The sequence below is a fragment of the Sus scrofa genome, chromosome 14 (genome assembly GCF_000003025.6).
Source record: "Sus scrofa isolate TJ Tabasco breed Duroc chromosome 14, Sscrofa11.1, whole genome shotgun sequence".
Taxonomy (NCBI): Eukaryota; Metazoa; Chordata; class Mammalia; order Artiodactyla; family Suidae; genus Sus; species Sus scrofa.
This window is the reverse complement of record NC_010456.5, coordinates 72,878,653-72,892,970: the sequence shown is the minus strand read 5'-3', so window position 1 is coordinate 72,892,970 and position 14,318 is coordinate 72,878,653. Positions and strand designations below refer to the sequence as shown.

The window sequence follows — 14,318 nt, the reverse complement described above, 5'->3', positions numbered from 1 at the left end:
AGGCCTGCTCCAGCCTGGTCTGATGGCCCATGGCCTGGGCCTGCCTCGGCACCCCCTCTGTGGGGCGAGTCCCCCATCTCTGTGCCCTGGCCTCCCAGCCATCAAATAGCAACAGCCGTTCCTTGTGTCCTATCACTGCTTTTGGCTGCCTTTGATTATCTGGCCCAAAGAATGGACTGAGATCCTTAGGGCAGAGGCCGTGGAATTTTGTTTGGCTCACCACACAATTAGGCAAGAGATTTTTATGTAAAAAATTTGGCTTGGTAACTTCTGATGAAAAACTGGAGCCCTTGCTGCTTGGGCCCCCACTCCCGGGGGCAGCCATCAGCTGGGCTCTCTGGTGCCTCCGTCTCCACCCTGCCTGTCCTTTGTGCGTGCAGCCTGCGCCTGTCACTTGTGTGATCTGTGCTTGACCTCAGAGGACAGTGAGTTGGCGACCCCTAGCTTGGTTGCGTTGTGAAACTGTGAAGTGCTTTCTGCCCTTCTGGAGTTGCTATTATTATTCTTTTGCCTTATGCCCCCTCCTCAGTCAGCTGCTCTGAGCCCAGCCTTTGTCACCCACCATGCATGTGCCCAGGGTGGACCCAGGGCCCATGGAGGTGGCGGTGGGACCGTGTTCCCTCAGGAGGAGGAGAGAGCCTGGTGCATGTGACCCAGACTCTGGGGAAGGAGGTCAGCTCATGTCCTCCTCGATCTATATAGACCAGTGCCATTATGTTATTTTCTTTCTTTTCTTTTCATTTCTTTAAGGGCCACACCCATGGCATATGGAAGTTCCCAGGCTAGGGACTGAATCTGAGCTGCAGCTGCCAGCTACACCACAGGCACAGCAATGCCAGATCCTTAACCCACTGAGTGAGGCCAGGGATTGAACCCACATCCTCATGGATGCTATTCGGGTTCTTAACCCACTGAACCACAATGGGAACTCCCATCATGCTATTTTCTAATCTCTCCAGGGAGGTTCTGGACTCAGCTCTTACTGAGGGGCCCATCCCTGCAGAAAAACAAAAGCAGAACCCCCTGGTAGGTGTGAGAGCCCCAGGCTGGGAGGTAGGGGGACCCAGGTGGCCAGACTTCCAGGCTGGCTCACCCTTCTCGGTGTGATTTCAGCAACAGAGCTGACAATGCTTGCTGCAAACTCCACAGATGAAAACGAGGAGCGTAACTAGGAGGGCACAGCCTCAGAACAAGAACTGAGATTTTAAAAACATCTGCTTGAACCATCTCTCAGATGGGACAGCTTAGGGTACATGCCACCAGGGCTGCCACTCTGGGGCCTGGGCCGCATCTGGCCACACCCTCTGAGAAGTCGCCCGAGGGCTCTGAGTGTCCATGGTGGAGAAGGCAGATGCAGAAATGGGTCACACATCCCACTTTACACAACAGAAAACTAAGGCTCAGAGACATTGAGCTCCTTGACCAAGGCCACACAGAGAATTGAGGGGGAGCCAGGACCCCAACTCAGAACTCTAGACTATTCCTGTTCATTTCAAATAAGCCCCCAGCAAAAACTGTTCACTGTCCAACTTTCTGCACTTTGGAAATGACCCCCAAAACCATCTGCTAAGCGCATCATGTCTCCTATAATGTTTCCTCTCTCACCTAATGTTAGATCCAACGTGAAACATCTTACAGAGCCTATAAAATCAGTAGTGGTTTATTGAGAGGAAATGGACCAGCCTTTTTACGTCCCATGATGGCTGACAGCATAAAAACCCTATTCTCCAGGCAAAACCTGCAGCAGGCAGGACAAGGGTTCTTGTTCCTCCATCTCTACTTTGGAAATCAGATCAGGACAGCACAGAAAGTTCTGGCTCACCCGCCTCTTTCTCTTGGAAAGGGAGGCAGTGACATGCCTCGGCCCCTCTCAGTTTCTTCGCCTGGGAGGTGGCGATGATGAGGAAGGGACCTCCGCTGCCGGGGTGGCTCGTGTGGGATTACATGAGATAATCCACGGAGAATTCTTTTGACAGGGCTTGGAACCCAGCGAGGGCTCAGCAAGCAGCAGCTAGTGCAACTAAGGCCAGCAGGTGGCTGCTGTGGGTTGAGGCAAATGGCCACTCTGGGAGCAAGGACTCAGCTCTCCTGGGACAGGGTCTGACATGGGTGGGGTGGGGGGCCGAGAGTGGGGTGGGCCTGGTGCCTCTCTGAGCTGCCAGTCGGCCCCCCGAGGCTGGGGTAAGTGCTCGGAGCACATGGAGGCTCTCGAGGATTTGGCTGGTGTAACGGGATATGTAGGCTCAGGTAGCACCCGCGTCACGTGTCGCTCTGTATTTTTAGCTGTTAATTGGAGTGATTTTTCAGCCTTGTTCAATCAGGTGCCGGAACATGCAGGCCCCTGGGCTCCTGGCTCCTGAGTCAGGCCAGATGGTGACTCCCGGTCCTGCTGTGGGGCTTTCAGAGAGCATCTCGGAGCCCTGCCACTGGCAGCACCCCTGTGGCCTCAGGGGTAACCCCTGACCCCCAGTGTAAGGAAGGCTAGGGGCATGGGTGGCAGCCATGGAATTTCTGGCCTGGCATCAAGCTGCAATGCCTGTGCCTGGATCCCTGCATCTGTGGTCTCTTGTTCTTTGTTCTTGGTGATCTGTTCCTATCCCAGCCTCCTTGGCTTAGTAAGACAGGAAGAAGGAAGCAGTTGCTCACAATGGTTACACCTGTTGGTTGTGGGCTACATTTCCTCTGTGAATTCCCTCGCTTCTCAAACTCAGGTTACAAGTGATCAGATGCTAAGCAATTTGCATTTCTTTCTTTCTCCCTCCCTCCCTCCCCCTCCCTTCCTTCCTTTTCTTCTTTTCTTTCTTTCTTTCTTTCTTTCTTTCTTTCTTTCTTTCTTTCTTTCTTTCTTTCTTTCTTTCTTTCTTTCTTTCTTTCTTTCTTTCTTCCTTCCTTCCTTCCTTCCTTCCTTCCTTCCCTTCTCTCTTTCTTTCTTCTTTCAGCTCTGCCCAAGGCATGAGGAAGTTCCTGGGCTAGGGATTGAACCTGTGCCTGCAGTAGAGACCCAAGCCACTGCAGTGACAGCACTGCACCCTTAACCCTCTGTGCCACAAGAGAACTCCTGCATTCCTAAAAATAAAGGTTGGAAGTCCAACTGAGAGAGCCCTGGATGTGGAGTCTGAAGACCTGGCTGGCAGTTCCCATTCTGTCTCTGGCTGCTTGCCTGACCTGGGGCACAAATTCACCTCTTTGAGCCGCAATTTAATTATAGTGCTTAAACTCTGCCAGGAATCATTCCCAGTGCTTTGCTACACAATAAGCATCTGCAGTAGGAACTGTTAGTATCCTCATTTTACAAACGAGAAACCTGATGCACAGAGAGGTTAAGTAACTTGCCCCAAGTCACACAGCTAGTAAGAGGCAGAGAACCTGGGTGCTCTGCAATTTACTGGCTGTGTGACTGTGGGCAACTTACTTAATGTCTTTGAGCCTGATTTCCTCCTCTGTGAAATAAGGATGATCATGCCTTATTCTTTGAGAGAATTAAATGAAATCAGGCCTGCAAAATGCATAGCCCAGTGACTGGAACACAGGGATGGCTGTTGGTGGCTTTGTGAGTAGTAATGGCAGGGAGTTGTTGTGACTCCTGGGCCTGGGCGTGGTGTATTTCCATGTCTGCATCATTTGTGGGCCCATTTTTGTCTAATTTAAGGTTACTGAAGAAGAGTGAGAATTTGGTTTCACCTGCAGCCCTGGCTGTCAGGGCCCGAGTCTGGCCCACCCCTGGGAGGCCCCGTGTGGTCTGGGCAAAGGAGGTGTCTACCTGGAAGGTCCGCCTTTTAATGACTGGGGGTGGAGCCAGCCGCACTGAATTGAGGAGGGGCAGCAGCTGAGGAGAAAGATGAGATGGAAGGCCAGAGGGCAAAGGCCAAAGGTCAGTCGAAAGGAGTCGAAAGTCCACCAGGAAGGCAGGGTGGCCAAGAGGGAGGGAGGAGAGGAAGAGAGAAGAGAGATTAGTGAGCGTGAGGCACACAGGAGGGAGGGCGTGGATGGGTGCTCCAGGCTCGTGGGTGCCCTTGCATGGCCCCCCTCCCTGGAAGGCGGAGGGCCCTCAGGGTTTGGCCTCCAGCAACTCCCCGACTGGGAGAGGGGTGCTCCCTGGCCAGGCCTGCCCTTGGTGGCCAAGCTGGGCTGCAGAGGCCTCCTGACACACAGCCCAACGTTGCACTGCCAGCTCCGCCGCTCACTGGTGGTGGACAGAGGCTGCTGGGCCCAGGGGAGCAGACGCCAAGGCTCAGGCTAGGGAGCCACAGGCCCGGCTAAATTGGTACTTGAAGCCAGGCTGGTGTGCGGCGACCTCTGGGTTCTTTTTTTGGTTGAACGAGAAATACTGGTGTCAGCGAATCTGGGGAAGGTGGTCTGGGCAAGTGCCAAGCTCGGCTCCCAGGGGGCTGAGAGGGCAGAGGGTGCGGCCAGTGTGGGCACCAGCTAAATGCTCCTGAGGTCTCACCCTGGGGCTGGTGGGCTTGGAAAATAGAGCCTGGGCCACGATGTCTCCGGCATGGTCAACCACTTTTCTGGGGGGGAGGCAAGTTGCAATCACACTGGCTAATGCAATTTTCATTTCTGGAAACTTGCGGCATCTAGTCTCTCTACTCACTGGAGCTTTAGGAAGAGGTTAGAACCCACGTGAAAACAAAGATGGCATCTAATCCACCTCTTGTTTTTGAAAGCATTTTAACACATGAGGCTGCTGGGATGAGCATGAAGAAGCGGGGGCCGCCTGGGCTGAGGATGCAGCCAGCTAAGGACGTGGGAGCTTGATCATGGCCTTTCTGGGTCGTTGCTGCTTTGACAGGCAGCTGCTGTACCGAGAGCCCCACCCCTCCCAATATGGGGCCTGGGGACGTGCAATGTTGGGCTCTGCGTCCAGGAAGCCTCTCAGCAGGCCTTCTAGAACCTACAAACCTTCAGGGTAATTATCTGGTTGGAGCGAAGAGCTGCCAGAGAGGTGCTTAGGTGCTCCTGATGTGGGTGGGGGGTGGAGGTGGAGACAGGGCAATGGGGGAGAGTGAATGCCACACTCAGACACAGCTCCCCTGCTCCCTGTCCCCAGGTACCCCAGGCGACCCACTGCCCAAACCCCACCCCCTCCCTGGAGATGTTGCAGGCTGGAACAATGGCCTGGACCAGCCTGGATCTTATATCTTGCAGGTTGGATGGCCCGCCACCCCCACGAAGACCACAGACCCCTCGGAAAGTCAACAGACCCCTTGCCCGAGAAGGACCTGGCTTTCCTACTCACTTCCAAAAAGACACCGGGTGCCAACTGCCTTGCCCTGCCCATCAGCTGGATCCCCAAATCCACTCTCACCCAGCCTGACTTACTATCCACAGCGGTGCAGTCATAACCCTGGGCTTCCCTGCAGCCCATGGCTAAGGGGCTCTGGAGCCTTCTAGCTCTGCCCGCCTACTGTCTGGTCCCTCTTCCCGGTGGGGCTGAAGGGCCGAGAGCCCTCTCCTCCCCCTGTCCCCCCACGTTCACTAGGGGCTGATGACACACAGTTAAAGCGTCTGCAGTTGTATTGTCTTTTGTGCTGGGGGGCTACTGTCTTTCTTTCGGGTAACATAACAATGCCGTGAGCCCATCCTTTCAAATAAACACAGCTGACCTTCTATTATTGTAGCAGGATCAGGCTGGCCGGAACACCAGGGCCCCTGCCTCTGTGGAGTACATGCCACCGACAGGCTGGTTCTGTCTGTGCTGCTGCCGGCCTGTGCCCCCTGCCCAGCCTTGGCCTTAACCCGGCCCCAACTGCTCACGCCCAAGGCTGCCCCCCTCTCGACCTCTCCCTGGCCTGGGAACCCAGGGGTCAGAGTCTGAGTGGCCGTCCCCTGCTAGTGAGGCCCTCCCACTGGGCTTCCAGAGGGAGGTGGGTCAGGTCTGAGCCTGGCTCCCTCAGTCTCCCTGTCTGTGGTGGCCGGGGTTGGGGGCGGGCACACCTTGTGTGTGGGCATAATGAAGCCCACGGCAGGGGGATGGGCATCTAAAGATGCCTGTCATCCCCGCCCCACTGCCAGGGGCTGAGAGTGGCAAGGTTGATCCACAAAATGGGGGGGGGGGTCCCAGTCCCTGCTCATTGGGGCTCTTGCTGGAGGAGGCACCTTCACCCCCTCAACCCCCAAGAATGGCTCTCTGATGCTGGCACACACATCTGAGAGTTCCCAGTAGGACCAAGCAGGCTTTGGGCTCTTTCTTGGGGTGGAGAGGGAAAGAAAGGAGCTGGGGAGAAAAGGAGAGCATCCCAGCCCTGAATCCCCTGCCCCATTTGGAGGGCCTTCCTTTATTATGTTTTTTTAAATTAATTTATTTTTTTAGGGCTGCACCCGTGGCATATGGAGGTTTCCTAGCCTAGGGGTCGAATCGGAGCTGTAGCCACTGGCCTACACCGAAGCCACAGCCATGCCAGATCTGAGCTTCATTTGTGACCTATGCCACAGTTCATGGCAATGCCGGATCCTCAACCCACTGAGCAAGGCCAGGGATCAAACTGGCATCCTCATGGATACGAGTCAGGTTCATTACCACTGAGCTACAACAGTAACTCCCCTTTATTCTTAAAGAGGCAAAACAGACTTTACCCTTGAATTAATTGATACAGTCAGGCTCCTATTATTTCCCACCATGGAGGTTTGGGTCATCTGAAATAATGACTAACCCTAAAGTCCCTCTGATTTGGCCAGGGCAGGCAGCCAGCCAGCCAGACACACACACACACACACACACACTACACACTGGGTAGGGTGTCAGACACAAGCTACATGGCCTTACGTCGAAGGCCACATGCAGAGGAGCCCACAGCCAGGCACGCGGAGTTCCAGATACACACCTGCTGCGGGTTCACAGGCCCAGCCAGTTCAGGGGCAGATATACAAAGACACACACGAGTGGGCAGACATGAGGGCTGGAGACCAGCTCTGCACAAACACACATTGACCCCCAGGCACACCCCCAGGAGCTGGCCACATACGCGGCCACCTTCACTGGCTGCTGAGCAGAGAGCTGGGGGCTGAGCCCATGGGATGGAGCAGTTCTGGGGGTTCACTTACCCGGTGGGGGTACTCTCCACACTGACCCTGGGGGTGAGAGGAAAGGAGAAGAGGATGTTAGGCACAGGGGGTGGGGGGACTGTCCCTTGGGGGCAAGCTCAGGACTTGGGGACACATCACCCACATGCATTACCCGCCAGCCCCGCTCTGGTCCTGGGCTGAGCTCCTGGGGGCAGGAGAACTAAATCCTTCCCTCGTGGGGGAAGGGCCTGCCTGAACTCATCCCCATTGGAGCCTGGGGCAGGGCTCTGCTGCCACACACCACTTGCCATGTATCTATGCCTGTATCTTCTGGAAAGGTCAGCCCTCTGGATGGGTCCACCCAACAGCCCTGAATAGGAGCCCCTGGACAGGAAGAGTGGACATTGAGACAGGCTGTGGGCAACGGGGCCCTCGGAGACAACTTCTTTGAGCTGGAGGTGCCAGGTCCCAGCACATTCCACCTGGGAGCAAGCCCAGCACAGCCGCCATCAGAAAGTCAAGGAGAAAGAGAATGTAGGGGTTGGGAAGGGGGCCAGGCAAGTGCTTTACAAACTGACACCTCAAAATCCTAGAGGCTTAGAGTTCCCGTTGTGGCTCAGCAGGTTAAGAACCTGACTAGTATCCACGAGGATGTAGGTTCCATCCCTGGCCTCGCTCAGTGGGTTAAGGATCCTGTGTGGCCTTGAGCTGTGATGTAGGTCAGAGACGCGGCTCAGATCCCACGTTGCTGTGGCTGTGGTGGAGGCCGGCAGCTACAGCTCTGATTAGACCCCTAGCCTGGGAACTTCCACGTGCTGCTGGTATGGCCTTAAAAAGACAATAGAAATTGTAGAGGCTCCCGGCAGTGGTCAGGAAATACCATGGGGGTGGCAGGTGGGCTGGGCAGAGAAAGAGGCCATGAGGGACCAGGCTCCAGGCTATCATCTCCCACAGGTAAAGGGCCACCCAGAGCACTTCCCTTCTCTCCTTCATACCCCCCTGGACGGGAAGAGTGGACACTTAGGCTGTGGGCAACCCCCTGATTCTGTTGATAAAAACTGAAGTTTGAAAATAACCCTTTCTACCTGTTGGAAGGCTGCTTCCTAGGATAAAAATCTTAGAACGCTTCCACTGGCCTTACCTTTTCTCCTTTTTGTCCTTGAGGCCCCTACGAAGAAATGGAAATGAGAGTTAGAAAGTGAGGATCAGGGAGTTCCCGTTGTGGCGCAGTGGAAACGAATCCCACTAGGAACCATGAGGTTGCGGGTTTGATCCCTGGCCTTGCTCAGTGGGTTAAGGATCCAGCGTTGCCGTGAGCTGTGGTGTAGGTCACAGACGTGGCTTGGATCTGGCATTGCTGTGGCTGTGGCATAGGCCGGCAGCTGCAGCTCCAATTTGACCCCTAGCCTGGGAACCTTCATATGCCATGGGCGTGGCCCTAAAAAGACAAAAGCCAAAAAAAAAAGAAAGTGAGGATCAGGAGTCAGGGCCCAAAGCTTCTATGCTGGGGAGCACTGGGGCGAGGTACTGAGCAGCTATCCTGGGGAACCCGCCAGGCCCTGTGGGGAGGAAACACATACAGGTCAGTGGCACACAGAAGGCGGGCAGAACCAGAGATGCAGGCCTGCAGGGATTGTGCAAGAAACTTTTGGAAAGCCTGGAGCCCCGATGGCTGAGCTTGGCCACCCACGCCTGGCCTTCCTGTGCCCGAGATGTTCCAGCTGGTGTGGCCCAACTTCTTCAGTCACCCGTGGACATGCCGAGGTGTGCCCCCCGCCCCCCCGCAGGCAGCTATGATGAAGAACACACACCATCCTTCATTCATTCCTGCACCAGCATTTGTGTAGTCGCAGCTACACGTCAAGGGGGTGCCACGTGGGACGCCCTGCTCATTCATGCCACCTCCACACAGAGCTGAAAGCCTCCAGGAGACACGTACATTCTAACTCCTGCCCTCCTCGGCCTCTGCACCCACCCCCACTGAGCCAGAGAGGCTTCTGGAGACACGGGGCTGGGGCAGCGCAGCAGACGTCAGGGGCTTCGGAGGAAGCTTTGGTGAAAGAGAGGCAGCAGGAAGTGGGTGACTGACTGAAGCTATGTTCTGGGCTCTTCAGAGGAACCTAAGGGGCCTTGGGGTTTCCTTCCAGGGCGTCGTAGCAAGTTTTCTGAGAAAGGAGCCTGGGTTCAGAATGGACCCTGGTTCTCTGAGGAGGACACAGTGTCTGGCTGGCTCTCTCAGGCGCCTGACCAGAGCCGGTGCTGGGGAAGCCTCATGCTCGGCTGGTTGTGTTAGGTGTGGGGAGGGTGGTGCACCTTGTTTTGAGGACCCACTGGGAGACAGGCTTTTTGGAATGTGCTAAGCTCATACTCACGCTGGCCCGAGAGGAAGGCACCAGTGTCACTCTGTCTCCTGGAGGAGGTGATGGAGACAAGGCCCAGCAGCTCACTGAGCTGTGGCACTGGGACAGTGAAGGTCCAGCTGTGTCCACTCGGCCACACACCCTGAACTGAGCTGAACCTCGGGAGGCAGGGCCTCTAAACTTGGCCAGAGCCACTGGCAGTGCCCCAGCCTCTAGGGCCCTGAGGTCCCTGTCTGCCACCACCCTGAGAACCTGTGAGGAGCCACCTTCTGGACCGGTCTCTTTGGGGCTGGAAGACGGCAGGATTCCCTTGGACAGGTCCATTTGGGTGGGAGAAAAGCCTTCTTTTGTGCCCAACGTGCCAGTTGGACTGACTATCAAGCTGGGGAATTCCCAGGAGGTTCATGGGAAGGGACAAGTGGCCTTTGGGCCAGTCTGTGTGGCACCCCAGCCCATGTGGCTGGCCAAGTGTTCAGTGTCAAGTTTAACAGAAGATGATGCATTGGGCAGGGAACCAGACTGCAGGGGTACAGGCTACCCTCTCCGGGACAGAGGGAGGAGTCTGATGGGAGAGGGAGGGCCAGGGCCCAGAAGAATGACACCACAGTTACGGACTGCAGAGACTTGGAGGATTGAGTCCAGATGTCCCAAGTGGTGGCCCAGCCCCCAGAGGTATTTCATTGATCCCGCAGTTTTATTTCAATTAATTGTCAACAGCTTGAATCTCAGATTTCTCTTAAATATTTCCAACAATCCACAGCACCTGTTAGCTCTCAAGGCTGCCCCTTTAGGACAGGTCAAAGGTGATGGGCCAGCTTGGGGGGCCTGTCTTGCACCCTCTGGGCCAGGCTCTGTTCTAAGCACTTGGTGTGAAGTAACACCTCCCGCCCTGCAAGAGGTGGGATGAGAAGTGAATTCAGAGTCCTGGTTCTCCTTTATGCCACTTGTGGGAACTCCAATCCTGTCTACACGTCACATCAGGTTCTTGGGGCTGCTCTGAGGTGGGTGGGGCACAGGTGTCCTCACCTCACCCTGTTGCCAGATGAGGACACAGGTGAAGCATGTGAGGGGGAGCCCCAGCCCCCCATGTTGGACGCCCAGCAGAGGGGAAGCCATCAGGAGGGGGAGGGGAGAGGGAGTCGGACTGATGATAAGCAGGCCAAGATAATTACACTAGACAGCGTGTTGAATTAATAGCTCGGGGTCCCCGCGCCAAGCCAAACAGGAGCCTAATGGCTCTGTGGCCTGCTGGATTTTGATGGATGAGGCAGATGGGGGCTCTATCACTGACGTGGGCTCACGGGAGAAGGGCTGGCCCTCCCCTCCCCCGCCCCCAAGTTAGTTCTGACCTGGGAACAGACAGGGAAGACTCATGGGTGATTAAGTGGGTGGGAGTGGGGCAGAGGGACGACAGGAAGAGGAGCCCCATAAAGTGTCCCTTTCTTTCCAAACAAAGGGCTCTGGCAGCCGAAGGAGACCTGGTGGAGGGGTAAGATCCTTCCCCTCGGGTCTCAAGCCCAGCCCTGTTACTTAGGAGCTGTGTAGCCTCGGCAATATACTCAACTACTCTGTGCTCCCGGTCTCCTTTTGTGGAGGGGATAAGCTGTATGAGGTTTACAGAGCAGTGCCCAGCTGATGACCACCACGATTATACCTTCTGGACATCAGGCCCCCAGGGAGGGGAAGAAGGTGGAGGGGAAGGGCTGAGGGGACAAGCACCCCAAACTCCTGGCATCGAACCCCTTAAGCCTCTGTTGCAATGGCAGCATAGGTGTGGATTCCTGCCTCCGTCTCCATCACCTCCTGCGTAGACACGGCAGCTTTGGCACCGGGTAGGGGCAATGAGAAATGCGTTTGCAGTGGAGGTGACTATGATGGCGAGGGAAGCTGCTGGGGAAAACTGGATTCCATGCAGCCCTTCCGCCCACTTCCCCAGCGCCTCCCTGCCCCTCTTCTCATTCGCTGGATACATTAAGGACTTTCCTGCTTCAGGGCTTTTGCACATGCTGTCCTCCCATGACCAGAATGGGCCCTCTTGTCCCCTTTTCTCTTCCCCCTTAGGAAGAGTGTGTTTCAGGTGTGTTTCTCAGGAGAGCTCTCTGACCCTCAGCCGGGATGAGGGGCTGTTTCACCGAGGTTTCTCAGGCTAGTGGGTGCTGCCTTTCCCCAGCACTGATGGCAGGGGCAATTTGTTAATTACATGAGAGATTATTTGAATGTCTCTCTCCCCTATGGACCATGAGCTACAGGATGGCAAGGATGGTGTCTTTCTCACCCTCATCTGTAGCCCCGGCACCTGGCTCAGTACCCAGCATGCTGTAGCTATTCAGTGAAAACAGGTTAAAGGAAAGGAGTCAGGGAGAGAGGGCCAGAGAGAGGGAGACAAGGAGGGAGAAAGGCAGGGAAAGGTGGACGGAAGGAGTTGGAGAACTGGGTTTGTATCCTGTTCTGGATGCTCCCTAGCTGTGTGACTTCAGCAGTTACTCAGACTCTCTGAGCTTGTTTCCACAGTTGTCAAAGGGGACACTAATAGGACCCAGAGAACAGGGTGATGCTGAGGATGAGGTGAGATAACGAAGGTACCGGATGTAGGCTCTGCCCACCTGGAAAACCCTCAGTAAACATGAGCTGAGTCTGAGTCAAGCGGACAGGCTGAGGCCCAGAAGGAGCTGAGTTGCCACGGGTCCTCCGGCCAGTTAGGGAGAGCTGGCGCTAGAGCCTGGGTCTCCTGGCTGACATTCTCCGTCTCCTTTCCCTCCACTGTCATCCACCAGTGGGCAGGGTTCTGGTGGTGCCCCCATGTGGGTATCCTCACACCTGCACTTGGAACAAGGCACAAGCCCGAGCCCGCTGGACGTGTGGACGGGGGCCTGCCATGCTGCTGTCACTGCCCAGCCCAAAGCCCAGCCCCAGCCCCAGGAGGTGGCTCCTTACAACATAGATGTGACTAATTTGGGAGGCAGGAAGCACCCCAACCCAGGGCTGGCCCATCTGCTCTCAATGGCCATCTGAGACCGGCCCCTTCCCCCGGAGGGGCTGGCCCTGCAAGGGCAGGACGCAGGGGGGCCTTCCCTTCTGGAAGGAGTGGCCTGGTGAAGACAGTAGAGAGAAAAAAACTTTAAAAGGCCCTGCAGAAGATGGGAGGTGGCCAGGAAGAAGGTGGGGACAGTGGTCTTCTCCAGGTCTGCCTTGTGCCCAGCTGGGGCAGAGCGCCTGTGGTTCTGGGCTGCCCAGGGCTGGGAGGGCTAGGAAATCAGGCTCAGGGCCTCCCCTCGCCCCAGTGTGAGGGCTGACTGCAAGCTCATCCGAGCGGCGTTTGGGAACACTAGCCTCTAACTCCATGTGACAGTGACCAAGCACAGGTGCTCTCTGGACCTCCCTTTCCTCACTCCTCAGGTAGAAAAGCCCACTCCCTGCCCACCTCTCTTCCCTGTGCTGAGTGAGGACCTGGGGGAGGCAGCTTGGGAGTGGCCGTGGGGCAGCCCCTCCCACTGTCCCTGGGTTCCCACCGCCTTTTATCTTTTTTTTTTTTTTTTTAAGGGCCTAAACCATGGCGTATGGAAGTTCCCAAGCTAGGGGTCACACTGGAGCTGTAGCTGCTGGCCACAGCCACAGCCACAGCCACAGCCACACCAGATCTGAGCCACATCTTTGACCCACGCCACAGCTTGAAGCAACACTGGATCCCTAACCCACTGAGTGAGGCCAGGGATCGAACCCACATCCTCATGGAGACTAGTTGGACTCCCAACCTACTGAGCCACAACGGGAACTCCTCTGGTGGCCCCCTTTGCCAGGCAGTGCTTGTGTGGCCCCTGAGGGCCAGGCCAATCCCACCCCTCAGGGAAGGCAGGAAAGCTGGGTCTCACCATCTCTCCCTTTGGTCCGGGGCGGCCCTGGAAGGAGAAGAGCATGAGTGCCAGTCCCAGAAGCACCCCTCCCGACCCCAGCTGCAAGCGGCTCCTCCCGTGAATGTCCGTGTCTGGGGCCAAGTCAAAAGGATTGAAATGAACAGAGAGGAGCTCTGGACCAGAAGCAGCCTCCATGTGGACTTGGGTGTGAGTATGGGGCTCAGCTGGGATGCGAGACCCCGAGGAGAACACAGGAGGTGCCTTGTGGTGCTGAGGGGCAAGGTGTGAACTAGTGCCCAGGCTCCTTTCAGAATTACCGGGTTGTGCTGTCCATTCCTCTCCTCTTGCTGCTGCCTCCTGCCTCACTCCCTGCCAGCCCTTCTAGGAGGCCCTGGAAGCACCGGGGTTGCTCTTGCTCCAGAAGCTGAGAGCACAGCTTGGTGGCCGTGGACTTATGACCAGGGGAGTCCCACTGTGGTGGGGGCAACTCATTCTAACGTCCCCTCCTCCCCTTTGCATTGCAATGACTTTCCACCCCAAGAATATTAGTTTTATCTGAGGCTTTTTCCAAGGAGTCAAGGTCTCACAGAAGGACTAAGCGACCCTGGATTTTGACCTGAACAGAATGAGGGGGAGGAGCCCGCAGCCCGGGAGAGTCCACTTACCGGTTTGCCGTCCAGCCCAATGGGACCCTGAAAGAGAAAGAGACTGGCAATAAAGACCGAGCATCACAGGTCTCCTGGCAGAGAGGTGGCCTGGGCCGGTGGTTAAAGGCACAGGTTCTTAACCTTAACAAGTTAGGGTTCAAGTCTCTGATTACTTGCAGTTATGAGACCATGAGTAAGCTTACACCTCAGTTTCCCATTCTAAGACAGGGCTGAGAGTAATGGAATCTTCCACGAGGGGTCTTGGAGAGGAGTGAAGGAAATGCCACCCGCCTGGTGACCTGCACGAGGGAGAATTTGAAGGGTGGCAGTCACCATGGAGGGTGGAGAGTGGATGGTGAGATTCTGGAAAGCACAGTTGGCCAGCACCAAGGCCTACAGGAAAGGGGGCTCACTGCTCCCTGCCCTGCTCTCTGAATCTGTCTCAGGTCTTT

At 56.0% G+C, this 14,318-nt stretch overlaps 1 protein-coding gene across 14 annotated transcripts in view; it reads right to left on the bottom strand.

Annotated features, from left to right (window-relative positions):
- The window catches only part of COL13A1 (collagen type XIII alpha 1 chain), a 166,314-nt gene that overhangs the window by 60,123 nt on the left and 91,873 nt on the right, over window positions 1-14,318 (bottom strand). For 10 of the 14 annotated variants that reach the window (XM_013990416.2, XM_013990414.2, XM_013990419.2 and 7 more), the window contains 5 exons: window positions 13,885-13,911; window positions 13,238-13,264; window positions 8,150-8,176; window positions 7,048-7,074; window positions 3,761-3,826 (listed from right to left, as the gene is read on the bottom strand). In XM_013990416.2, the coding sequence (XP_013845870.2) occupies window positions 3,761-3,826; window positions 7,048-7,074; window positions 8,150-8,176; window positions 13,238-13,264; window positions 13,885-13,911 (174 nt within the window). Of the gene's footprint in view, window positions 1-3,760; window positions 3,827-4,905; window positions 4,963-7,047; window positions 7,075-8,149; window positions 8,177-13,237; window positions 13,265-13,884; window positions 13,912-14,318 lie in introns of all 14 variants that reach the window. The other 4 variants (XM_013990415.2, XM_021072423.1, XM_021072422.1 and 1 more) reach the window with 2 other exon arrangements.